The sequence below is a fragment of the Grampus griseus genome, assembly GCF_964374135.1.
Source record: "Grampus griseus genome assembly, chromosome: 7".
NCBI classification, from domain to species: Eukaryota; Metazoa; Chordata; class Mammalia; order Artiodactyla; family Delphinidae; genus Grampus; species Grampus griseus.
In genome coordinates this window covers 72,913,514-72,939,405 of record NC_139001.1, presented here as the reverse complement: position 1 = coordinate 72,939,405, position 25,892 = coordinate 72,913,514, and the positions used below count along the sequence as shown (strand labels likewise).

The 25,892-nt window shown below is 40.8% G+C and overlaps 1 protein-coding gene across 5 annotated transcripts in view; it reads left to right on the top strand.

The window, feature by feature from the left end:
• Nucleotides 1-17,436, top strand: part of UPP2 (uridine phosphorylase 2) — a 44,121-nt gene extending 26,685 nt beyond the window's left edge. Inside the window, exons 5-9 of one of the 5 annotated variants that reach the window (XR_014297039.1) lie at nt 1,244-1,453; nt 3,796-3,942; nt 4,805-4,950; nt 15,052-15,094; nt 15,934-16,024. Coding sequence is in view for 3 of the 5 variants with exons in the window: in XM_082659037.1 (XP_082515163.1) it covers nt 1,244-1,453; nt 3,796-3,942; nt 15,934-16,085 (509 nt within the window). In the remaining 2 variants the exon portion in view is untranslated. The other 4 variants (XR_014297038.1, XM_082659039.1, XM_082659037.1 and 1 more) reach the window with 4 other exon arrangements.
• The last annotated feature ends 8,456 nt before the right edge of the window (nt 17,437-25,892 follow it).

Sequence of the window (25,892 nt, the reverse complement as noted above, 5' to 3'; positions counted from 1 at the left end):
TTTCTATACAAGGTCAGACAGTAAATATTTTAGGCTTTGCAGGCCATACGGTTTCTGTTGCAACTTCTCAACTCTGCCATTAGAGTGTGGAAGCAATCATAGAAAATATGCAAATGAATGAATGTGGCTGTGTTCCAATAAAGCTCTATTTACAAAGATGGGCTGGATCTGGCCTATGGATTGTAGTTTGCAGATCTCTGTCTATGGCATCTCTATGGAAACATTCACTCATTCAACAAATTTTTATTGGAATACCTATAATGTGATAGGCACAATGCTACTGGGGAGACAACAGTGGACAGACACTATTCTTGCCTTCATAGAGCCTATGTTTTATCAGGGCAATAGACAAACAAATGAGTAATTACAAAAAATATGATGACTATTAGGACAGAGAGAGAGTCTAGGGCCCTATCAATATATATCCCCTCATCCAGGCTCTAAACAGGAATCAGAACGGGTCAAAAACTAGGTCAAAAGCTGGACCTGGGAAAATTGAATGTAATGTATCTGTGTTGCCTTTTAATTTTTTCCCCCTCTGTGGATTCAGATCTTTTGAAGGAAGTGACTTAAGCTGACACCAGAAGAATGAGTTGAAGTTGGTCTGATGAAAGTGTGTGTGGGAGGATGAGGGAACACACCAGGCCAGGGGAATAACAGTTGGCAGAAAATGGTTTCTCAAGTCCCTGAGACTTGAGTTCCTGAGTCCCAGGAGCAAGCCAGACTTTGTAGCAATGGAAGGTCAGCCAAGAGGCCTAATTTACATGGGATGGGAGAGGGGAGGAGGGAATGGATGTAATGAGAATCAAAAGGAAGAGAGGACAGAGATACAAAGAAATTATAGTAATCAAGGAGTTGCAGAGAAGATTAAATATCAAGTAGTCACATCACTTTATGAAAACTACTTTCTGGCAGGCTCATTTAGTTTATTCCTGACCTACTTTATTCAAATTTGAACCTGAAGGCCAGTACTAATTTGCATGTCCAAGAGTCATGTTTGTCTTGAAATTTAAACCCAATCACATTGTAAATGTGAATCTGGAAAGAAAGCAAATGTAAATGCCTGTTCGGAATGTTATTATTTAATTGCATTTGGAAAAGAAAATAATTTTAAAGATGAAAATGGGGAGAATAATTAGCAACTAGCATTAATTAATGTTGGCAGAAGAGATTACATACTATGTGTCAAAAGTAAACCTAAGTGACATTCTTCTGTAACCACCTATTTATTCCCACACTGCAGGGATTGCACCAGGGTCTGTTGTAATAACAGATAGAGCCGTAGACTCCTTTTTTAAGCCCCGGTTTGAACAGGTAATCTTGGACAATGTTGTCACCAGAAGTACTGAACTTGACAAAGAACTGGCTGAGGAACTATTCAACTGTAGCAAAGAAATTCCTGACTTCCCAACCCTCATTGGACATACGATGTGTACCTATGATTTTTATGAAGGTGAGAAGAATTTATAAACTGTGAAAGCAGCAGAAAATTGCCAGCAATACTTTGTTATTCAAACCCACAATTTATATTAAAAACTCCACTTTAGAAATTCATAGTTGGGGATTAAAAAAGGAACTGAAACAGCCTTTTCAACTTACTAAAGCATAGGAACGTAAGGACATAATAAGCGGTGGAGACACACACATAATGAATTTATTTTGAGAGTAGGTTTAATCCTCCAACAAATTGGATACTCAAATGCAATTTGTGATGTTAGCAAAATCTTATCTCTGTTGATGCCTTTAATTTAAATTGGAAAAGGGGGATATGCTTCTATGTTTCTTCCATTTTGAGGTACAGTCACCTGTACCTTGGAAGAGATCTGGTACTCAGGAAAGAGTGGGAACCAGGAAATGGGAAGAGATATTTGGGGGAGGAAATCCCAAAGGGATGAGGTAGTCTCACAGCAGTTCTTTTTTCTCTTGGCCATGAGTAAAATGTCCCCAAATCAAGTTTAGGAACAAAATTGATGGTGACTCCCAAGTAGCAGCTCTTGCCACAAGCGGGGAGGGGCCAGGAGAAAACGCCCTCCAGGACAGACCTTGCTCATTCCACAAGAAAGAATCTAACCAGGCTTGGTACCATTCCTTGGAGGGCATTCTAGAAATCTTACAGTGTAGCTGCATTTGAGTGTGTTCATCAAACTACATATTACCCCATTTTTAATTACTTTTCTTTTCTTTTCCCTTTGGATCAAACTTAGACTATTACATTGAATTCTAAACAGTTATATATGGAGATATATTATCTATAAACATTACTTCAGGTTAGTAAAGGTGTTGTCACCACATATGTGTTATAAGATAGGGGCCACTTTGGGTGTGATAGGGTTGAGACTTTGTCTCAGGCCACTGGCTCCTTCTTGGGGAGGGTCACTGACGGGTTTAAGCCAGAACTTGCAAATGGTACCCACTGGAGTCAATGTTTTCTTTGGGCTGCACAGTATTTTTTAGAATATGAATTATTTTGCCAACATTTATAATTTCTGGAGATTTCATATGAAAATCCAGATTTTTGGCTTCTTGAAATAACATAACATTAAAAATATAAAATAATTTATTCATGGCAGCCCTGGCAAGCCTCGGCCCACATCTGGGGCTACATTCACTGAAGGTGAGGTGAGGCTGCTCCCTTCCAACAGGCAGACCTCGTTGACATTACCTGCTTAACTTGTGGGACATCTGAGTCTGAATCGGCTAAAATAGCACTGCATTAGAGGTGTTGGCAGGCAGCCTAAGAAGGAGGGCACAAGCAGAAGCAGACAGCAAGGATGGAAATAGCATGAAAGATACAGGAAAGGGAAAAAAGAGGGGCTTCCCTGGTCGCGCAGTGGTTGAGAGTCCGCCTGCCAATGCAGGGGGCACGGGTTCGTGCCCCGGTCCAGGAAGATCCCACATGCCGCGGAGTGGCTGGGCCCGTGAGCCATGGCTGCTGAGCCTGCGCGTCCGGGGCCTGTGCTCCGCAACGGGAGAGGCCACAACAGTGAGAGGCCCACGTACCGCAAAAAAATAAAAAAGAGGATTTTGCAATATAGATGGTGACAGAGTCTACTGGCCTCCCTACTTCAAGAGGACGCCCTTGGGGGTGGGATGCGGTGAAGCCTGTCCCCAGCGCAGCCACGGTGGAGGAGGAGTAACAGCATCAGGCTTTTCTCCACCTCCTTCTGGCCCCACTGGTTGGTACAGATGGAATTCAAGTGCTAAGTAAACACCGAGAGCAGCCTAGAAGGGAAAATGTGATCGCAAAAGAATGGCGTGCAGCCTGAGGTGTGTGGCAGGGAAAAGGTGGACAAATCGACCATCTGTGTATGGTTACCATGGTCATGATGCACAGATGGAGCTGCAATGTCCAAACCACCACCCTGATCCTCAAGTAGCTTAGGATCATCACTGGGGCTTGGAGCCTTTTCTTCTTCCCCAGCACCGGTCCCTGGGCCAGCCGCCAGTCGCAGGTGCAACCTGAGATTTTCCTCAAAGGGCAGATCTTCCAGAGACCCTCCAGGTCCTACTGTCTCTGGGCACAGTGCTGGCTGCTGCGGCCATTCAATGGTCACTTGTCCCAGAGCTGGGGGAGCTCAGTGCCATGGAGATTCCTGTGTGAGACTCTTGAGCTGCGCACAGCCTTGCCCCAGGTCCTTTGATAGGATGATTCAGATGGCCAGATTTATCCTACCTGGGGTGCAGGCCCATGAGTTAGAGTCAGCCACAGAGCACTTGGGCTGACAGCAAGCCTCTTAGTGATGCCACAGCCACCGTGGGACATCAAGTCGCTAAACATTCTCCATTCTCTTTCAGGCCAGGGTCGACTAGATGGAGCGCTGTGCTCCTTTTCCAGAGAAAAGGGGTTAGATTACTTGAAAAGAGCATATAATGCCGGCATCAGGAATATCGAAATGGAATCTACGGTGTTTGCGGCCATGTGTAGACTTTGTGGTCTAAAAGGTAAGACTTTCATGAATGCCTAAGGGTCAAATTCTCCTCTTTCATGAAGTTATTTTCACTCTCCAGGAGAAGAAAAAGGAATCCAGCTATAGATTACTTTGGGTTGAATGCACGGTTATCTCATAATATCTTGTGAGTGGGCAGGACATTATTTGTTATGCAAATGAGGAAACCAAGCCTCAAGGGTCAAAAGTTAAGTTGCCCAAGGTCACCAGCTAGTGGGTTACATAGCCAAGACTTCATAGATTGTTCTGCTTTCTTCATCCTGGTAGTGGAAGCTGTTTTCTACTACAACTGAATTTACTGAGACATGATACAAATAAAATATTCCTAAAATAGTCCATCAAAGGACAAAACATCAGTGGAGTAGTGTGTTTTTAGAGTTAATTTACATGCACTTTTGCTTTTCCCAACTTTTTTATTTTGAAAAAAAAATCAATAATACAGAAAAATTGAAAGAATACTGTGTATGTGTGTGTGTATATATATATACATACATATATATACACACATGTACACAAACACACCTATTTGCTTTTTTCTCCTGAATCATTGTATATAAATTATAAATATTATGTCACTTAACTCTTGTAACTTAGCATCATTTCCTAAGAATAAGGATGTCCTCCTAATGACCACAATACAATTATCAAACCAAAAAAAAAAATAAAGAAAAGTAAAAATCATTTCATAACATCATTTAACATCCATTCCATTTTTAAATTTTCTGATTTTCCTAAAAATATCTTTAAAGATTATTTTAATCTAATATTGAATTAACTTTATACACTGTATTGCTTAGTTATTGTATCTCTATACTTTTACATCTAGAATAGTTTCCCTACTTTTCTTTTTTCCCCAGGACAGAGGAATTTTTGAAAAGTTCAGGCAGTTATCTTGTAGAACATCCATGTTCTAGATTTGTCTGTACTCGTCGTCGTGGGATTTCACTTTATTTCCTGTAAAGCAGAAGTAAAGTCTAGTGGCTTGATTAGATTCAGCTATGTGGTAAGAACACTTCATAGTAATGTAAACTTTCCATTGCACCACATCAGGGAAAGGTAATGTGAAGATATTCCACTGTTAGTAATTTCAAGTTGGATCACTTGGCTCAAGGGGTAACTGCCCATCTCCCTCCTCTGAAAAATTAATGTTTTCTCTCTGAAAGTAGCAAGTAACTTCTGGGATGATAATCTGGCACTGTGTGAACGAATATCCTGTAACCCAATCATCTTTTCCCAGTGATTTTAGCATGGAATACAAATGATGCTTTTCTAATTCCATCATTCCTCCTACGTTTGTTAGCTAGCATTCTTTTAAGAAGAGACTTTCTTTCTCACGCTCTTCTCTCTCTTTTTTCTTTTTGGTGGCAGGGAGTCGTTATTGTTTGGTGGATTTTGTTCAAAGCAGTGTGTTATAAGCAGTTTCTGTCATTATTCTTTTTGATACTCAAATTATCCCAAATGTGGCCAGGAAGAGCCCCTTCTAGTGCACTCTTCTGTCCTTCTGACATAATTCTCTTAACTCTTGAGAATTTTCTTGCTTTCAGGCACAACGGGATTCTTAGGTACCACTTACACTTTCCTTGCCTCAGGTCTGGGATCAGCCATTTCTCCAAGAATCTCTGCTTCCTTTGGGTGGAGAGTGGCATTAAGAAACCAAATATGTGTGTGGCATGCATTTTTATTTTTGGTGAAATTATTCCAATAGAACCACTAATCTCTGACCAACACCAAGAAAACCTACTGAAGTAAAACATAATTTTCACAAGGACTAATCAATATAACTATTCTTTGTGATTTTAAATTATTTTCATAGTCATCCTCTAGATTAAAAAATCTACAAACAATAAATGCTGGAGAGGGTGTGGAGAAAAGGGAACCCTCTTGCACTGTTGGTGGGAATGTAAATTGATACAGCCACTATGGAGAACAGAATGGAGGTTCCTTAAAAAACTACAAATAGAACTACCATATGACCCAGCAATCCCACTACTGGGCATATACCCTGAGAAAACCATAATTCAAAAAGAGTCATGTACCAAAATGTTCATTGCAGCTCTATTTACAATAGCCAGGAGACAGAAGCAACCTAAGTGTCCATTATCAGATGAATGGATAAAGAAGATGTGGCACATATATACAATGGAATATTACTCGGCCATAAAAAGAAACGAAATTGAGCTATTTGTAGTGAGGTGGATGGACCTAAAGTCTGTCATACAGAGTGAAGTAAGTCAGAAAGAGAAAGACAAATACCGTATGCTAACACATATATATGGAATCTGAGAAAAAAAAATGTCATGAAGAACCTAGGGGTAAGACGGGAATAAAGACACAGACCTATTAGAGAATGGACTTGAGGATATGGGGAGGGGGAAGGGTAAGCTGTGACAAAGTGAGAGAGTGGCATGGACATATATACACTACCAAACGTAAAATAGATAGCTAGTGGGAAGCAGCCGCATAGCACAGGGAGATCAGCTCGGTGCTTTGTGACCACCTAGAGGGGTGGGATAGGGAGGGTGGGAGGGAGGGAGACTCAAGAGGGAAGAGATATGGGAACATATGTATATGTATAACTGATTCACTTTGTTATAAAGCAGAAACTAACAGACCATTGTAAAGCAATTATACTCCAATAAAGATGTTAAAAAAAAATTCAAGTTTTATGGATGGAAGAGGTAAACCTGAAAAGTTAATAAAATATTCTTTATTAAATTGGCTATGAAAGCCTCAGACCTAAAGCAAAATAGCACCATCTAAAATATTATTTTTGAGTGGGAAGCAGTCCCCAAATATGAACAATGATGTCTAAGAAAATGTTGGAGCAACTTTTTTTAGAATTCATAGTTTTTTTTTTTTTTCAGAAAAGAGCCCATAGAATATGTCACCTATCAAACGTGTTTTATAGTGTACCTACTGAGTGCATAGCACAATACAAGAAGCTTGATTTTTAAATCAAATCTTTGGCTGATAAGATTTGTCTCAATTATTATCTTCCTAAAGAAAGAAGGACTTCTGTGCATCAACCAGTGGCCTGAGCACCCAAGCAGTAGGGACACAGCAGAGGATGACACAGACAGAATCTCTGCCCTTGCGGAGTCTAGGAGGGAGACAAACAACAACAGAGAGCAATCTATAATAATATGGTAATATGTTAGATGCTGAGGAGCATGATGGTGAGAAATAAGGCAGGGAAAGGGCACAGGGACAGCCAAGGTAGGGAGGGAAACCATACATTAAAATAGGGAAGGGTACACAGAAAAGGTGCCATTTAGGAAAATGCCACGTGGGTGTCTGGGCAAAAGGAGTCCAGGAAATGCAAATCTAAGGTTACCAGGCAGGAGCATTCAGAGTGTGACAGAGAAACAGGGAGACCAGTGTGACTGGAGGGGAGTGACAGCAGTGGAGAGGGTAGGAGATGGAGGGAGTATGGACTGTGTGGTCCCTATGACAACTGTGACTTTCACTCTGAGAGATATGAGAAGTCATTGCTTTGAATAGAGAGGTGACGGGATCTGGCTTGCGTTTGAACAGGAGCACACTGGCTGCTGATCTGGGAAGATCCTACTGGGGTTAAGGGCAGAAGCAGGGAGAGAAGTAAGAGGGCTGATATAGTAGTCTAGGGAGAGATGATAGACCAGTACAACAACAGTGGAGGAGGTGAGAAGTAGTCATATGCTAGATACATCTTGAAGGCAAATCCAACAGGATTTGTCGACAATTTGATGGGAATTTGGAGCGAAATGCTAGTGAAAAATGATTTCCAGGTTTTTGGCCTGAACAGCTGGAAGGATGGAGTTATCACAGTTGGGATAGAAAAAATTGGGTGAGGATTTGGCGGTACTGTAGTAGACATCAAATGGAGGCTAAGTGAGCAGGTGGATTTATGAATCTGGAGTTTAGGTGAGAAATTTGGACTGGGGAAATAAAATTGGAAGTTGACAGCATATAGATGGCATTTAAAGCCATGTAACAAATGAGATGACAAAGTGCCTGAGTGTAGAAACAGATGAAAAAGTCAGGGAGGTGAGGGAGATCCAGCAGAAACTAAGGAAGAGTCGTCAGTGCAATTGGCAGTATACCTGGAGAGTCTAGTGTCCCAGCCCCAAAGAAATCTTCAAAGAAGTAAAGAATTACAGCTGAATAATGCCTTATTTGATCACAAGTGGAACTTTAATTCTAATACTTGTCCTTATTGTCAATCAATTTTAATATACAAAACTACAAACAAAATGTATGCGGTAACATTTTAGACAGGAGTTATAGGTCACAAGAAGAGATTAATTGTAGAACCACTACTCTCATCTCAGAATGAACGTACACACAAATCCTTGTAACATATGAGTAAAGGATGCAAGTGCATCCTTGTCCTCTTTAGAAGGCCATCATTAATACCTCCTTTCAGGGAAACAACAGCATCTGCTTTTCTCTCCACAAGTTAGTGGGAGTGGGAGCCCCAGCGGCGGGCAGCTTGCCCTTTCCTGAGCCGCAGCCTAACCAGCACATGACCTGCAGGAACACCTGGATTCAGATATTTCTGCTCCAGGAAATGCTTCCTCACATTTCTTTCTTATGGAAACAGCAAGAGGTCACTTGAGTCATGGCTCCACCTGATATGCAGATGGAGGAAAATTTGGTAACCAGTTTAGTCAAACATAAAATGCCACGTCACGAACTGCCGCCCTGATGTAAGTTTAGTGATGAGCATCAGTTCTTTCTTAAGAGGCAGCCAGAGAGTTCTAGGCTTGTGAACCCCGGACCCTAGTCTTTCTCTCTTTGAGGGTGTTGCCAAAGCTTCGGCGACGTTATTCTGTTATGAGGGATTTTTTTGTCCTTGCCACGAATCCTTGTGACCTTGCTTTCTCTGCCAGCTGCAGGTACCTTCCCGGACTCTGTCCTCTCTAGCTTGCCCCATGCTGCGCTTTCCTTTTTCTGCTGCTATTGGAGCTGTTGGTAGCTGATTTCAGCCTGCCAATAGCTCTCTTCCAGGCCACTGCTGCAGCCTTTCCATCGAGCAGACCCTTTCTGGGCTGCCAACATGCACACTAAAGGTTGTATCTGTAATTCTGCAGTTCTTGGGAGTATTTCTGTCCAAATTTCTTCATGGTGACAGGGACTCTTTATCTACCTCAGACACCACCGTTTCCAAAGGTGCACTCCTGGTACAGGAAGATCAACACCTGGAAGATCAACCACCAAGGAAACAGACCAAAACCCCATCAACCCCATATGATGCTACCATGTTCCTATCTTTCATCCCCACTTCATTATATCCTTCCGCAAAAGCAGTGAAGCTTGGAAAAGCTCTGTATGAGGTAGAAAAGCTTGCTTTGGGGAAGGGCTGAGAGAGACTTCACAAGCAGCTGTTTTAACATACTTATTAGGGAGGTTATATACCAATGCTAAGCGACACTGGAAAATGTGTTTCATCTGGCACCGAACGCTCAGGGCTCCCAGGTCTAGTGCCCCTCCCCCTCAATCCCTCTCCCACTGTCAGCAATGGCCCTTTCCACCCAGTCTCTCCAGACAGCCTTCTCTAATGGTCTTTTTATGTCCCTTTAATACTACCAGATGACTGGATAACCAATCTGACTTCACAGTAAGGCAATGATGGCTAATAAATAACAACTTTTTATTTAAACAAGAGTCTTCTAGAGGCTCACTGTCCTAACTCAGAGGAGTCAGTCATTGACTTTGGACCGGTGCAAAAACAGATCTTTCTGCATTCACCTGGGACCACATGGATTACCACTTCTTATCTTTATGATTAATATAAGATCTCACCTTAAGTCTCACTTCATCAGAGAAGTTTTGCATGACTACCTAAACTAAACTTACCCACATTCATTCTACTTACTCACTCATTCACTCATTCCACTTCATTTCTCTGCATCACATTTACCACTATACCAGACTCCATTTCTGTTTTCTTTATATATTAACTTACATATTATTTTACATGTATTAATGCATGGAGGTATGTATTTAGCATCTTTCTCCATTACAGTATAAGTAGCATGAGAACAGGGACCTTGTTTGTCATTTTTTTGGCTATATCTCTAGCACTTAGAATAATATCTGCCATATGGGCATTCAATAAATATTTACTAAATGAATGAACAAATGAGTGAACAGAATGACCACTCAACCCCTACTGACCGTGGAAGACGGCTATAACAAATTCAACTGGTTCCTTCATTACCCAGCTACATTTATGGCTTGGAATTTTCTAAAGGACTTCGGAGTGTCACAAAATTGTCCAACTAGGAAGAGGCAAAGCCTTAAAGTTAAGCCTCCCTTTGCTGTAAGTTTCATACAATACTTCTGCTATAGCTGTAGCCCGTGGATCTCCTGATATTTGATAGGTGGACAAACTGCTTGAAATGGGGCCACGGACACCCCTAAGTCACTACTGTTATCCTGATCTCATTATCCTGAAAAATAATAGTGGGAATCCATTGTTGCTTTAAGAAGGACTTGGGTGAGGGAAATAGTGGCCGTCACAAAATTATTCTACCTTGAAAGGCTAAACCTTCAGAACAAGGTAAACCCACTGTACAATGCTGTATGAATGCATTCATCTATGGTTTTATAATATGCATATATCTGTCCCTCTCTTAAAGCAAAATCTACTTTAATTAAACCCCTAACATTCTGATTAAAGATGTTAATCCTTTTGCACTGTGAACTTGTGATAAGTACGTTCAATTTTTACCCATCTTTAAAAGACAGTGCCTGCTGCCTTTTGACACAAGCTTGCTTGCATGACAATATACGAAACATAATATTTATCCAAGATTAGTTTCACTTAAATCTTTGTCTTTAGTTGTTGGCAGCACTCACAGTGGATTTTCTTTAAGGGTGATGGAAGAATTCAGTGTTATTTCTTTTGACAGATACTGGGAACTTTGGGAATGTATTCAGTCTTCATAATATTACAGCTCAGTGAAAGGGAGCAGAATCTGGCTTTAATTCCATTTTATATCCTTCTGCTGGTCCCAGAAATGAAGGCTATTGGGCTCTGGGAACTGCAGGATGATCACTGATAAAGTAAAGAAGATATTACAACAAGGATTAAAGATTATACTCAGTCTGGAACTGGACTTTTTCTTAATTCAAAAATGAGGAAAATTGGGGTTTTGAAATATTATTACACAAAGGCAAAAGGCAACCCACTGCAGCTCTTCACCCTCACAGTATCTCCTGAGAGATACTGTGGCTCAGAGAGGTTAAATAACTTTCCCAAGTTCTCACAGTAAATAAGAAGTAGCTGGACTGGAATTGGAACCGAGCTCTGTCTGACTTGAGGTCCCTTTGCACCATGCCCTGCTGAGTCTTCCTAGCAGCCTCCCATGGATGCACAAGGTTCAGATCTCTATTCAGAGGAACCAAAAAAACAAACAAACAAAAAACCCTGCAGGTTTTTCTATTTTAAAAGTTAGCTGTGCTACTTTAGAAAGAAAGCAAATCCCCTAAGGGCTAACCACATACCAAGATGGTTAGTGTTGGAATCAAATAAAGCATTACATTGATACTTATTCAGTAGTATGCACAGTTATTATTTTACCAAGAAAATAAGTCAGTGTGTCTGGGAAATCAAGCATAAATGGTAAGTAATTCATTTATTACGCTTATAAAGACAGGATTTTAAAAAATTGTTTCTTCTTGCTTTGCTGGTTTTTACATATTTTAAATCAAGGTCTGTGTCTAGAGTTTTGTTTGATTCATTTTAATTCTACTCTCCTGTCCTCTATCCTACTCCTGCCTTCCTGTACCAACACACTCACATGTTAGAGAATGATTTGGGGCCACAGATTCAACTTTTTGTGTGTTGGCATTACCTGTGACCTGCCTCTTCCCACCTGTGACCTCAGTGGGGCTCCCTGGGTTCTCCCTGTTGGAGCCTCTGCCCCTAGCACAGCAGGCACATCCTCTGCCCATCCTGACACATCTCTGGTTGGAGGTCCAGCACCCAGCAGAAGCGCAAGTCCCCAAGTTTGCAGCTGGACCTCCTGGAGATGACAGCATGGTCCTCATACCAAGATAATGTGAGGCACAGAAGCTGAGCAAGACCTTTGAGGTCCAACCTGCTCCTTTCTCAGAGAATGAAATAAGACCCAGAGAGTAAAAAGTGACCTGTCTAAGGAAACACAGCCAGATCAAAACGAAGATGGACTAGCCCTGTTATCTCCTGCCTCCTCACCCCCTTTCCTGGCACTATTCCATAGGTATAAAAGAGTATCATATTTATCTATCGACAGATTACTTATACTTTCTCCTTTTTCTAAAAGGCATTAGCAGCAGCTTTCAATAAAAGATGAATGTATAAATAATTTAAGCAAAGGTAAAGAGAATAAGAGGCATGTATTTAAGGGAGTGGATGGGGAGCTCTCAATATCAAAGAGCTACCTGGTAGGGCAATACTAAATCTAAATACTTAGATTTAGTTCTGACTTTCCTAGAGGCCAAGTTGAAAATGGAAACACTTTGAGTTACACAGCTCTCATTAGCTTATAAAGAAAGCATTTAAGGTTTGTCATAAAAACGTTATCCAAATGTTAAACTTAAGTGAAATTATCAGCTATATTACATTGACAGTGTCTTTAGTAACACTTTTATAAAAGATATGGGACAATTTTTGATAGAGTTAATGCTAAATCTTGGTTCTCTGGGAACCTAAAGTACTAGGGTGCAGGTATGAACATTTGCTTTAATTTAATTCAGGATAGAGTTTAAAGTCTTTAACGCAATAGCTGTCAAATATCAATGTGCAAATAATTTAACTGAGTTTCTTGTTTTAAGTACAGATTAACTGCCCTTTCTTATTCCTCACTCCTTTTTCTGTATGTCTGTGATAAAGCCTAAAAATCTGCATTATTAACAAGTTCTAGTTCTGACACAAGTGGCCAGTGGAGCACATTTTCAGAAATGCCAGTCTAGACGAACAACTTGTTCCTATGCTCCTTAGCTTTGATCAGATCCTTTGAATATAAATTTTCTCCACTTGGTTTTTGATTAGCAGTCAACAGCCTGAGATAGACGTCTCAGAGGAGACAGAGGAAGTGCAAAGGTTCTGGGTTGTTGAGGTTTCTGTGTTTTATATACCAGGCACCTGAGGAATAAAGATGGGGTCTGCCTAAAAAGCTCAAACCTTGAGAAGTGAAGGGCTCCCTGTAAAGGGCCGGGGAGAGGTGGGAGAGGGGCAGTCCTAAGGGCCAGGCTGGACACTCCAAAGCCAACCTTTGCTGCTTTGCCATTTTCTGAGACCCAGCCCTGTTTGGTTCTGCTGTGCACAGGGAGTTTCTGCCTCACATTGCTGCCTTTGCCTACAATTCATTGGAAAACCTTCCTGGAACTCCATTCTGAATCACAGAGGTGGAGCTAAAGCAGGGATCCATGGGGGACCATAGATTTCTAATAATTCAGGGTGGGCTTCAGGAGCCCTGAAACCCTTGAAATTATATACAATATTTTGTGTGTATGTGCATATGTGTATTTTTGTGAAAAGAGGTTGCAGTTAACAACTTTCATCAGATTTGCAAAGGGACCAAAAACAATCAAAGAGTTAGAATCACTGGGAGTTCCTGGTGTGGCCGAGGGTACATTGAGCTTCACGTTAACACTGGTGTGTTCCCATCCCATTGCAGCCTGAGGTCAGTTAGCTGACAACCTCCTTGGTGACAGCTAGGTCACTGAATGCCTCTCTGCAGGAGCCATACTCCCTGCCCAACCTGAGGATTATGGTAGCAAAGCTGTCAGGCTTAACTTTGACAAATTGTTTTGGGTAAATTAGTCCCTTTTAATTGCTTGTGGAAATAGTAATTTTAGACGACAAGATTATTACAGGCTGCTTGTTAATGGGTCCTCTAGCATCAAGAAAACACCACTGAGATCGCGACGACCTGTTCTTGTCCCTCTTTGGCCTCACCCTTGAAATAGCCGGAGAAGACGTTAAGTCAAGTCAGCTCCCGCTCCTTGACAAGTACAGAGCACGTGTTTCCTTTTATCCTTCTGCCAAGTGAAGGATTAGAGAAGGACTTTCATCTTTTCCCTGCTACCACCAGCTCATGTCAGCCATCACAGACTTGCTGATCATTAACTTGAAAAGCCAAGGAAGTTTCTAGCTCTTCCATTTACTTGTTTACCTGTTGGGCCAACTTGCTTTACAACTGAATGAGTTTTGAATAAACAGGGTACTAGGTGATGAAAATACTTGACTCAGCTCAAGTTGGATATTTTCAATTGCTTTTCAGTTCACTGAACAGGAGGGTCAGTTTGACTGATCTGTCTGCCTTATGGTTTGCCATGTGCAGAGGAGGAGGGATGGGAGGTAGAGTGTCTTCTCAGCAGTTTATGAAGCTGGGAATTGACTGGTTATTTACTAGCTGTGTCCTACTGGGCCATTTTACCTCCCTGAGCCCTCATTTCATCATTTGTCCAAAGGGGATAAAAATAAGAGCTAGCTCATGGCACAGCTATGAGGTCTAAATGGTATCATAAATACCCAGCATATAGCAAGAGCTAAACCAAACAAAAAAGAAAGCATCTATTATGATTACAGTCCATTTCGCCTTCTCAAATCCAGAAGTCTGAGATAGTGTAGAAGTCAAAGAAATAAATATCACACTCAAACCCAACTTTATCTTCATGACCTCAAAGCTTGTGACTGTAGCTACATCTAATCCCAGATCCACTGAAATCCTTTTTAAAATGATGCAGATGAACATAGAGATTGTGACACTGCTATCAATTCAAAGTGGTTGTCACTGATTTCAATGTGTATAACCACATTCCTTGAAATCAAAGATTTCATGTGAAACTGATGATAAAGAATTTGCAGGGGACCCAATGTCTCTTTCTTGTTCTTGCTGGAACAAACCAAAGACGCCGCTTTTATGGTGTGTTTTCAAAAATGAAAATTTCATTTTTTTTAAAAGAAAGATGTTTGCTCTTTCCCCCTAGTTTTGTAACTATCACAAGATTTTGTCCTCATTCTTTAGAAACTAAATGCTAATAAATGTGCTCCTTCATGGAGCTGATTCTTAAGCATATCATTTATGCATATCATTTCATTTAAGCATATCATTTCATTTTTTTTTCTCAGATTTCAAAAGAGTCAGTACTCGCCTTTATTGCTATTTCCCAAGGTTAGTGGCCATATCTCTTCTCTATTTACTTCCCTCTCCAGTAGGCAAACTCAAACACTGCACCAAGGAGTAAAATGTCATCTCAGGAAAAAAATGGCTAGCTCTCTAGTTATATCCTGAAGTAAGAAAAGTCTGCTTGACGTAGAGAATGGACTTGAGGACACGGGGAGGGGGAAGGGTAAGCTGGGATGAAGTGAGTGTGTGGCATGGACATATATACACTACCAAATGTAAAATAGATAGCTAGTGGGAAGCAGCTGCATAGCACAGGGAGATCAGCTCGGTGCTTTGTGACCGCCTAGAGGGGTGGAATAGGGAGGATGGGAGGGAGACGCAGAGGGAGGGGATATGGGGATATATGTATGTGTATAGCTGATTCACTTTGTTATAAAGCAGAAACTAACATACCATTGTAAAGCAGTTATACTCCAATAAAGATGTTTACAAAAAGAAAAAAGAAAAAGAAAAGCCTGCTCTAAGAATTGGAAATGGGATAGAAAGCTGGAGGTTTGTGTATCTTGGAATGGCAAAGATCCCTCCTTGTTATTATCTTGAACACAAATCTTTTCTAAGCCTTAAGGTAGCCAATTATAGGGGAAAGGAGAAGGGAGAGTGCTGAAAATTATTTCAATTAACTTATTTAGGTGGAGTGTTTGGTGGGAGTCCACAGAAATATGAATTATAATTCATATGGAAGTCTGGAAGGTTCAGTAGATTGCATTTATGGAAAAGGAAAACAACACAAAGTACATGTGCTAGGGACACGGGGGTGTCTGGTTAATGTTTCTATGCAAAAGATAAACCCATTTGTTTGGTAATGGTCTTATTTGCTCTTCTAGCTGCTGTGGTCTGTGTGACACTTCTCAACAGACTTGAATGCGACCAGATCAACTCTCCCCATGATGTTCTGGTGGAGTACCAGAAACGGCCTCAGCTCCTAATCTCCAGATTCATCAAACAGCGGCTTGGACTTCGTGACCAGACATCATAGCTGGGCAGCCCAATCCTTCCCTGCAAGTTTGTAGTTTCAGTCATAATGTTGAAGTCATATATTATTTGTGGCATTTTTATATAGTTCTCATCCACACGCTAAAATCATAATTGAATGATTTTATACAACCCTTTCTCTTAAAAAAAGAATTTATTGTAAAAGAGTTTAATAACTTACATTAAATTAAATTCAAATTTCATTTTAGAATGAGTTAGCTAAGTCAGTCTAATAATTAAAACTGTAAAACTCCTGTACTGTGACATTTGGAGTTTCATATGCAGCATTAATTAGGTTCACATCAAAATAGATCAACCACTTGTGGATACAGTTACCCGTCACTCTGTTTCTGAAACTAATCCAGAAATTCATGTTAGAACGTTGTCAGGCACTTCTAGATGTTGGACAAGTGACAGAAATTGATGATGCATATTCAAAATATTTACAGAAAAAAAGTGTCAGTGTAATGTAGGTCTATATGAAAAAGCTACACTTAGGGAAATGTGACCATACTTCTTTTTTTTCCCCTGCAGGATTTCAGTGCACCACGTAATAGGGTTAGAGCCTTAGGTTTGCCCATGTTTGTGATTTTATCACAAAAAGTAACAACTCTAGATCACACATTGATTTTCAAATGAAAACCCTTGGAAATGCAAAGAAAGATCTTCATTTTTCTTCAGAAATCACAAATGATTAAATCACCTTCTAGCAATTTTTTTTTCTTTTAAGAAAATGCATTTTGAAGAGGCTGTACTTTTTTTTTTTTTTTTTTTTGCGGTTTGTGGGCCTCTCACTGTTGTGGCCTCTCCCGTTGCGGAGCACAGGCTCCAGATGAGCAGGCTCAGCGGCCATGGCTCACAGGCCCAGCCGCTCCGCGGCATGTGGGATCTTCCCGGACCGGGGCACGAACCTGTGTCCCCTGCATCGGCAGGTGGACTCTCAACCACTGCGCCACCAGGGAAGCCCAAGGCTGTATTTTTAAAATTTCATTTCAATATTAACTTCATAGGCTGAGGAATTAATAACAAGTGAATTTAGACCTGCGTTTAAGATGTTAAAGTCATCCTTTCGTGTGACTTTGAAGCAGGTCTTGCCTGCACCCAACCTGTACCCCTGTTCAGTTTGACCCTCTGGCAGGCATGGTGTCACTTAGAGAATACACCTTGCTCTGTATGAGTTGATGCCTCCTGGGGGGTTCTTCTAAGGCTGATACACTTAAGAGTTGGGAAGCATGGATGGCGGAAGGGTGGAGGAGAGCTTACAATCTTGAATAGCATGTAACATTGTGTACATATATTTATATTGTTGTGGCTCAAATAAAATTTAATTCCAACCATGAGAGAGGCCTCTTTTGTCTCTTTGTAATCAAAGACAATAAACAATCTCCTGAGAGGAGCATCAGTTTGGGAACTTTTTTGGCAATAGATATGCTTGGAGTGCAATTTTTAAAGTATCCCAGTAATTCACCATCAAATACCAGCATCAGAACTAAAAGTAAGGTAGAATAACACTGAGGTCATTAGTGTGGTTTTCACTGTGTTTCACATATATTTTTAGACCAGGTGGAAACTACTTCAGACTGTTCTCCGTAAGCCTTCAATATGAACTTTTATTTACCTGTTCCTGGAAAATCTTATTTTCCTTTTTATTGAGAGAAGAGGAGAGGTTATGAGAGAGAGAAGAAAGAAATAATCGCAGTCAGTCCTCCCCTCAGCTCCTGTGGAAGGGTGTGTTTATGCGCACGCACCTGCCAGCAACCTGGGACACCTCTTTGACAAACCTGCCTTCCTCATTCCCACATCCAACCAATTGCCAAGTCCTATGAGTTGATTCTCCTAGATAGCTCTCCAACCTGTCCACCAGTGGACAGCCCTCCTGCTCCTCAAGCCAGCTTCCTCCCAGCCCCACCCACAGCCTCCCACAACGCCCTCTGCAGCCTCCTTAAATTACTCATCACCGCTTGCAATTATGTCATGATTTGTGTCTCTATAGAATTAATGTGCCTAGGCTATAAGGCTCATGAGGACAAAGACTGCATTTGTTTTATTTACTGCTGTACCCCAAGCACCCAAACAGTGCCTGTCTCATTCTAGGTGCTCAGTAAATGTTTGTTAAATGAAGAATGAATCCGCTTCATACATTTCCTTCATAAACTCTCACTAAAATGCCTCTAGTCTTTACGAGACTTATCCTTTCCTTATTCAGTCCCTTGTCATCTCAGCTCTCCTTGGCTGTCCCTCCCAGGACATCTCATTTTACGGGGTGGAAAGTCCTCTGTACCATCAGTGTAGAGTTGTGGTGATGTCTAGAACTTCTTGCTTTCTGCTATAGCACATGTCTTTCCCCTCTGTCAAAACCAAACCCTAGATTCACCTCCTTCAGGAAGGTCTCCAAGTTTAATTCCCCCTCAGTTCATCACATCTAGTTCCCTTAGAACTAGGGTTGCACTAGGAAGATATCAATGTGTCCTCGTTTGTAGGCTATGTGAGAACACTTGTCCTTTCTCATGAACTTGGATAATGGCTGCCCAGCTTGTCTTCATTTGGGAGGCTCATGCCTCCCTTCGACTGCCCTCCTTCTACCCTTCGACTGCCATGGAGTGCTGTCAGATGCAGGCATTCAGTCACTACTCACCTGTTCCTGCGCTAAGTCTGGGAGCCAGCTCTTCACCTCACCTCTAACCCCACCTTCTCCACTCATTCAGTCTCGCCCTCCTAGAAATCTATTCAAGAAACAGACAGGCTTGCAAAAACTCTTCTGGTGATTTCTGTGTATGGGTGTTGCATGTATTTTTGGTGTGTTTTTTCTTTGTTCATTCATTCATTATAAATCCATATCTCTCCCTCTTCCCCAAAAGAATCAGAGACAGTTTACAAGGATAAATAAAAGCACATCAAGATAGTACAAATTAGACCTAAGTGGGAAAGAAAAAGGAAAAGGGAAGGGAATGGGCATCATTGGCACAAAGCCTGAAGCTAATACCAAGATGCATCGCATACAGTCTATGCACCTGCCGACAGGAGGCGCTGAATTGGCTCTGGGCTGCCTAGCAGCTGCTTCATAAAGAGAAAAATTTTACAGCATCTCTAAGACAAAATGTGAACTAATCATCAGAAGAAGAACAACTAGCCGTGATTCCAAGAGGCCAGAGTGTAGTGTAGTGTAGTGGTGAGTGTGGGGTGTGGGGTGTGGAAGGGGTGTGTGTGTCAGTGCCTTTACTCCAGGTGGCTCTCAACACTGCTGCACGTTAGGGTCAGCAGGGAAGCCTTCAAAAACCACCATTTGGGGCCCCATCTCAGACCAGCTAAATGAGAATCTCTGGAAGTGGGACTGGGAAACCCTATTAAAAAAATTTCCCCTGGTGATGTGCAGCCTGGGTCAAAAGGCACTGATTTAAAAGAATGAAGAGTCTGGGAATCTGGCAGGCACTCCTCCAGCTGAACTTCTAGAAGTCTTTCAATGGTGCCTCCATGGGACTAGTTATATAAAGGTCAAGCTCTTTTACTTGACTCTTACTCCTCAACAAGAACAGTATCTTTTTTCTCTAACTGAGGTATAGTTGACAGCTAAAATGTATACATTTTCAAGTGTACAATATGATGACTTGATAATATATACACATTGTGGAATGATTACCACAATCAAGTTAATTAACACATCCATCACCTCACATAGTTACCTTTCATGCAATAGCCAAGCTATGGAAACAACATAAGTGTCTGTTGACTGATGAATGGATAAAGAAAATGTGTTATATATATGTGTGCGTTATATATGTGTATGTATGTGTGTATATATATATATATACACATACACACAATGCACTGTATCTATTTATAGATAGATAGATACACACAATGGAATATTATTTATCCATAAAAAAAAGGAAATCCTGCCATTTGTGACAACATGGATGAAACTGGAGGGCATTATACCAAGTAAAATAAACCAAAGACAAATACTGTATGGTATTACTTACATGTGGAATCCAAAAAAAAAGTCAGATTCATAGAAACAGAGAGTAGAATGGTGATTACCAAGGGCTGGGCGCAGGGAATGGGGAGATGTTGGTCTAAGTGGTCAAACGGTACAAATTTCTAGTTATAAGATGATAAGTTTTGAGGATCTGATGTACAGTACGGTGACTATAGTTTAACTCTGTGCTGTACACTTGAAATTTGCTAAGAGTAGATTTTTAGCATTCTCACCAAAAAGAGGAATATCTTAACCATTTTATATCTCCAGCAACGTGCACAGTGCCTGACACAGTAAAAGTGAATTAATTATACATATTAATATATTTATATATATTGTTATGGATTAAATTTTTGTGTTCCCCTCACCAAATTCTTATGTTGAAGATCTAACCCTCAGTGCTGCTATATTTGGAGATAGGGGTCTATAAGGAATTAGGTTAAATGAGGTCACATGATGGGGCCCTGATCTGATAGAATTAGTGTCCTTATCAGAAGGGACACCAGAGAGCTCACTCTCTTTCTCTCTCTGTACACATGTACTGAGAAAAGTCCATGTGAGGATGCAGTGAGAAGGTTGCCATCTGCAAACCAGGAAGAGAGCTCTCAACCGATATGGAATCAGCTGGAATCTTGGTCTGGGACCTGTAGCTTCCAGAACTGTGAGAAAATAAATTTCTGTTGTTTAAGCCACTCAGTCATTGTTATTTTGTTATGGTACCCACAGCTAAGACATATATCATATATATGAATTACACACGTGTGTGTGTACATATATAAACAAAACCCAAAAAACAAACAAAACCACAATCAATCAACCAATTAAAGCAAATACATAGCTGACTACCTGTCAAGTTAATTTTGCCCAAATGTTATCCCTTGACCAACCTTTCCAAGTAACATGTGTATATTATTCAGTGTAATTTGCTACGTGTAATTTGCTACAGCCAGACCAGTTCCTCTGCTCCATGTTTCACTCCCAAACACACTAGACCATTGACACACAACACAATCTTAGTAAAACACAATCTTTGGTCCAAAATACACTCAATAACTTCTCCTGGTTCATTTTTATCCAGTTATAGAATGTTATTTAGTGCTTTGCACCCTGTAGGTACTTAACAAGGACTACAAACTATCAACTTCAGAAATACAACAAAGTGAGTTTAAATTTTATATCCTTCTTTTAAAAACATAGCTCTTAACATTTGGGATTCATTTTGGAGACTGTTGATAAAAATCTATGGACCTGCTCAGCAGAAAAATGCACATTCACATGTATACCCCTGAGTTTGCATATAATTTCATGGGTTTGCACACTTTCCTTGGGCTGAGTCATGGCAGGATACCTGTGTGCCCTACCACAGGCCACAGTCCCTCTGGATGGCCCTAGTCATACTGCTGTCCTCTAGGTTCTGGTTATTGCTCCCTTCCAGACCCCTCACATCAGGGCTGGTAACAGCTGTTCCAGCTACACCACCCTTTGTTGTTCCCTAAATCCTGCCCACCCCTTTGTGGATAGTCCTTTCAGGAAATTCTCTCAGTTCCCCAGTTTAATTGTACCATCTGGTTCCTGCTGGGATCCATTAATACAGCCTCCAAAATACATCTGGGGACCAAAAACCATTCAGAAAAATGTAAGAAGCTAAAGTCATTCTATATGCAGATCTTTCAATTATAATTCTTTTACTGCAAAACAGAAGTTAGTATTTTTCTTCTTAACTGCTAGAGCACTTTAAAAAAAGATATAACCCTCTATTCAAGAATGTATGCTTGTATTTAAAATTCTCCTGGAACTCTCCAGGACTTGCAGCTTGAAAAACATGGTGTTCAACTTACACTTTCTTGGCTGGCTGCTGGGCATCCCATGTATGATAGAATTGAAAGCTTGAGTAAAAGACAGATAAATGGCCTCTATTGCTTGCCTCCAAGCTACATGTTCCATCACCCTGTCATGGAAGGAAATTAAAATTGTCTGACATACTGAGTTTCATAAAGCCACCCTGTTCCTCTCCAGGATCCTGTGTGCCTCTAGATGTCTATACCATAAGTAGATTTTTTGAGGATTTGATCTACAATCTTCATCTCAGGATCAGAGCTTAAGTAAATGCAATCCTTAGTCATTAGGGTCTCTCTTTGTTCTTTTTAAAAAATAAAGAAACTCTATAAACATTTCTTTCCTCAGTCCTCCTGGACTTTCTCTATCTCTTAAGAATTCTAAAATATTGGCCAGTGGGGGTCTACCATCCAATGTCTCCTAAGATGAAGAACTAAAAATACTTATAATTTGCAACCTGCTTCATTATTTACTCCTCAAGGGTTTTCCTCATTTCTTTCTTTCTTTTTTTTTTTTTATCGGTGCGTGGGCCTCTCACTGTTGTGGCCTCTCCCATTGTGGAGCACAGGCTCCGGACGCGCAGGCTCAGCAGCCATGGCTCATGGGCCCAGCCGCTCCGCGGCATGTGGGATCTTCCCGGACCGGGGCACGAACCCGTGCCCCCTGCATCGGCAGGCGGACTCTCAACTACTGCGCCACCAGGGAAGCCCATTCCTCATTTCTTATTTGCTTTTTCACTCCTCCTAAATAGGTGTTGCTCAGTCTGGAATCAACAACATTTATTTTTCTAAAAACTGAGCACAGCAATTTTAACTTGAGAATAAAAGCCCACCATTAAATCACCTTTTCCCCTGAAACCTTAAATATGATTTGGACATTATTTTTATAAGTATAACATAGTTTAAAAAATCATCAGGCAAACAATCTAGAAACCAGTATCATCTAGTTTGTACAGGATTAGTCAAAAATTACCCTCCAGAAGGTAGTAATTTAAGATTGTGTCTATTTATTTTCTAAATTTCTAAAATTTCTTAGAAAATCTGTTATTCTCTATAGTAACTTAATCATTAACATTGTGAAGCACTGGGGACATTTCAGAGTTACAGAAATCATCTGAGTAATCTGATTTTGCTCTCTCCTCTGTTAAAAAAGGAAGTACAAATCCTTAAAAATCTGGATTCTTCTTTTCACTTCCATATCACTTTCTTTCTTTCTTTCTTTCTTTTTTTTTGTGCGGTACGCGGGCCTCTCACTGCTGTGGAGCACAGGCTCCGGACGCGCAGGCCCAGCGGCCATGGCTCAAGGGCCCAGCCGCTCCGCAGCATGTGGGATCCTCCCGGACTGGGGCACGAACCCACGTCCCCTGCATCGGCAGGCAGACTCCCAACCACTGTGCCACCAGGGAAGCCCCAACTTTATTTCTTCATCTGAGTTTAAGGTCCTTTGCATTTGCACTTCCTCCCGACATTGTAACCAACAGGAACCAATGATGGGGTAAACAAAATGTTACCCATGTCCCACTTACTCTGGGTAAATAATCAGCAGTGGACACGCATCTACTAGCCAGATCTGCCTCCTACACTGCCTGGTCCTACCTTCTCCTTCCTTCCCCTTGGTCTCCAGAGGTCACACCTATTCTAGAACTGGTTCCATGATTGATTCAAGGTTGCAGTGCCATGGACATGCTCTAAGTTAACATGTAAATGATAGAACAAATATATTGATAAAGGACCTACTTTGCACAAGTCACAGTGCTAGGTGTTGTGGGAAAGCAAGACACAGTCACCTCCTTTAGACAATTCCCAGCCTACTAAGTTTGAGGCACTAAGGCAAATGTGTGGATAACTACAATTCAAGGATAATCTGATAAACTTGAAAAGAGAGGTGGAAATAAAAGTGTTCTAAGGACTTACCAGGGGAAATGATTGAATGGAGATGGAAAAATTTGAAAGGGTTCCTTGGACAAGGTGGATATTTGAGATGAACTTTATTTAAGGGCCATAATTTTGAAAGAAACTCTAAAGCAGGTGTTGCCATCAAAGGAAAAAGCATGAAATAAGACAAAGGAGGACAATACAGGACACATATAAGAATAGTAAAGAATCCTGTTTTGCTGGATCTGGAAAGGTGATTTGGGGTTCTATTATGTGAGGCCCTAAAAGTCAGAGTAAGGAGTGTGGACCTTATTCCCAGGCAAAGGGAAGTGGCTGAAACACATAGAGCGGGACTGATTGGCAGTCTGAAGGGGTAAGAGGAAGGAGGAGGAGTAAGGCTGAGATAATTACTGGTAACAAAAATCTGTACCTGGTGTAGGTGACCAGGACGTGACTAGCTCCCTCTCACAGTAGGAGGGCACATCTCACAGGGCAGAGATGGAGTAAAGATAAGCTGGGGCTGTCAAAGACATTGCTTTCTTGTTAGACTAGGCAGCTCCCCTACTGTGAAGGTCTGTGCCTTCAAATTTTCACCTAATAAGTTAAACAGCTTACGTACTTCAGAATAAAAATTCCCTTCTCATGTGAAGATAATGTGCTTCCAAAGTCTTTCTTTTGCTAAAAGGCTAAGGAAAGTTCAAACATGACAGAGCCAGAGCAGTAGCTGTGGGAGAGAGTGGCATTTAAAGGGCTGATGAGTGAGAGATGTCAGCAGTGATCTCAGTATCTATTTAGATAAAACTCCTTATGGCTTTGTGGCTAATAAAGAATCTTCTATCTCCCAGAGGATATATGTAAAGGCTCGACTCACAGATGTAGAGAATAAACTGGTGGTTGGGGGGAGGTGCAATATAAGGGTGGGGCAATGGGAGGTACAAACTGTTAAGTATAAAATAGGCTCAAGGATGTATTGTACAACACAGGAAATATAGCCAATGTTTTTTAATAACTGTAAATGGAAAGTAACCTTTAAAAATTAAAAAAAAATTTTACGTAAACCAAACAAAAATAAATAAATAAAATTTAAAAATAAAAGTAAAGGCTCAATGAAATCCTGTCACATGCTACAACATGAATGAACCTTGTGGACATTATGCTAAGTGAAATAAGGCAGACACAAAAGGACAATTATTGTATCTAGATAGTCAAATTCAAAGAGAAAGAAGTGGTTATGAGGGGCTGAGGGAAAGAGGAAGGGAGAGTTATTGTTTAATGGGTACAGAGTTTCAGTTTGGGATGGATAGTGGTGATGGTTACAAAACCATGTGAATGTATCTAATGCCACTGATTTGTACACTCAAAAGAAGGTTAAAATGGTAAATGTTATGATAAGTATATTTTACTACAATAAAAAGTAAAAGCTCAATGAGGTCTGTATTGTGGTTTTTATAATACCAAATTCTAATTTCCTAATTTTTGGAAAGAAAGTTCATGCGATATGGCCTGATGGAATCACGCCTGCTGGTTGGCAATCTACATGGGCTTCTGTGTTCTACAGAAGGAGTCACACTGGCTCTAAGAAGCTTGCTTGGTGAGTGAGAAATCAGAGCAAGGAGCTGGGTATGGTTATGATTACCAGTAGAGAGACTGTTTTGCCTAATATTCTCATCTTCAATATAGGAATATATCTACCAAAGAGGCCTGAATCTTTGTATCAGCCAGTCTGGGCACTCTTCCTCAAGATAGTATAATTAACCAAGGTTATTTTTCAAAGCACAGTTTATCAGAGTCAGGAATGCAGTAAGAGAATATGACTAACACATCAATAGCTATCAGAAACAATGATGAAATCTAAAACACTCAGTAGAGAGAAGAGAAGAAGAGCAAAATCAGGAAATATTCCTATAGGATCAAAGTCTGTGATGCTAAAATGACTGCCTGCAACAACCCAATATGCATTGCCCTTGGTACAAATACTTTGGCATCTCAATGACAGTAAAAGACCATTTAATAAGGCTATTTATCTTTTCAGGTTGTCATAGCACATATGGGACTCTCTAGGATCGAAATATACTACCAGGGAAGGAAAGAAACTGGTATGAAGTGGGGGAAGATAATAAGATGA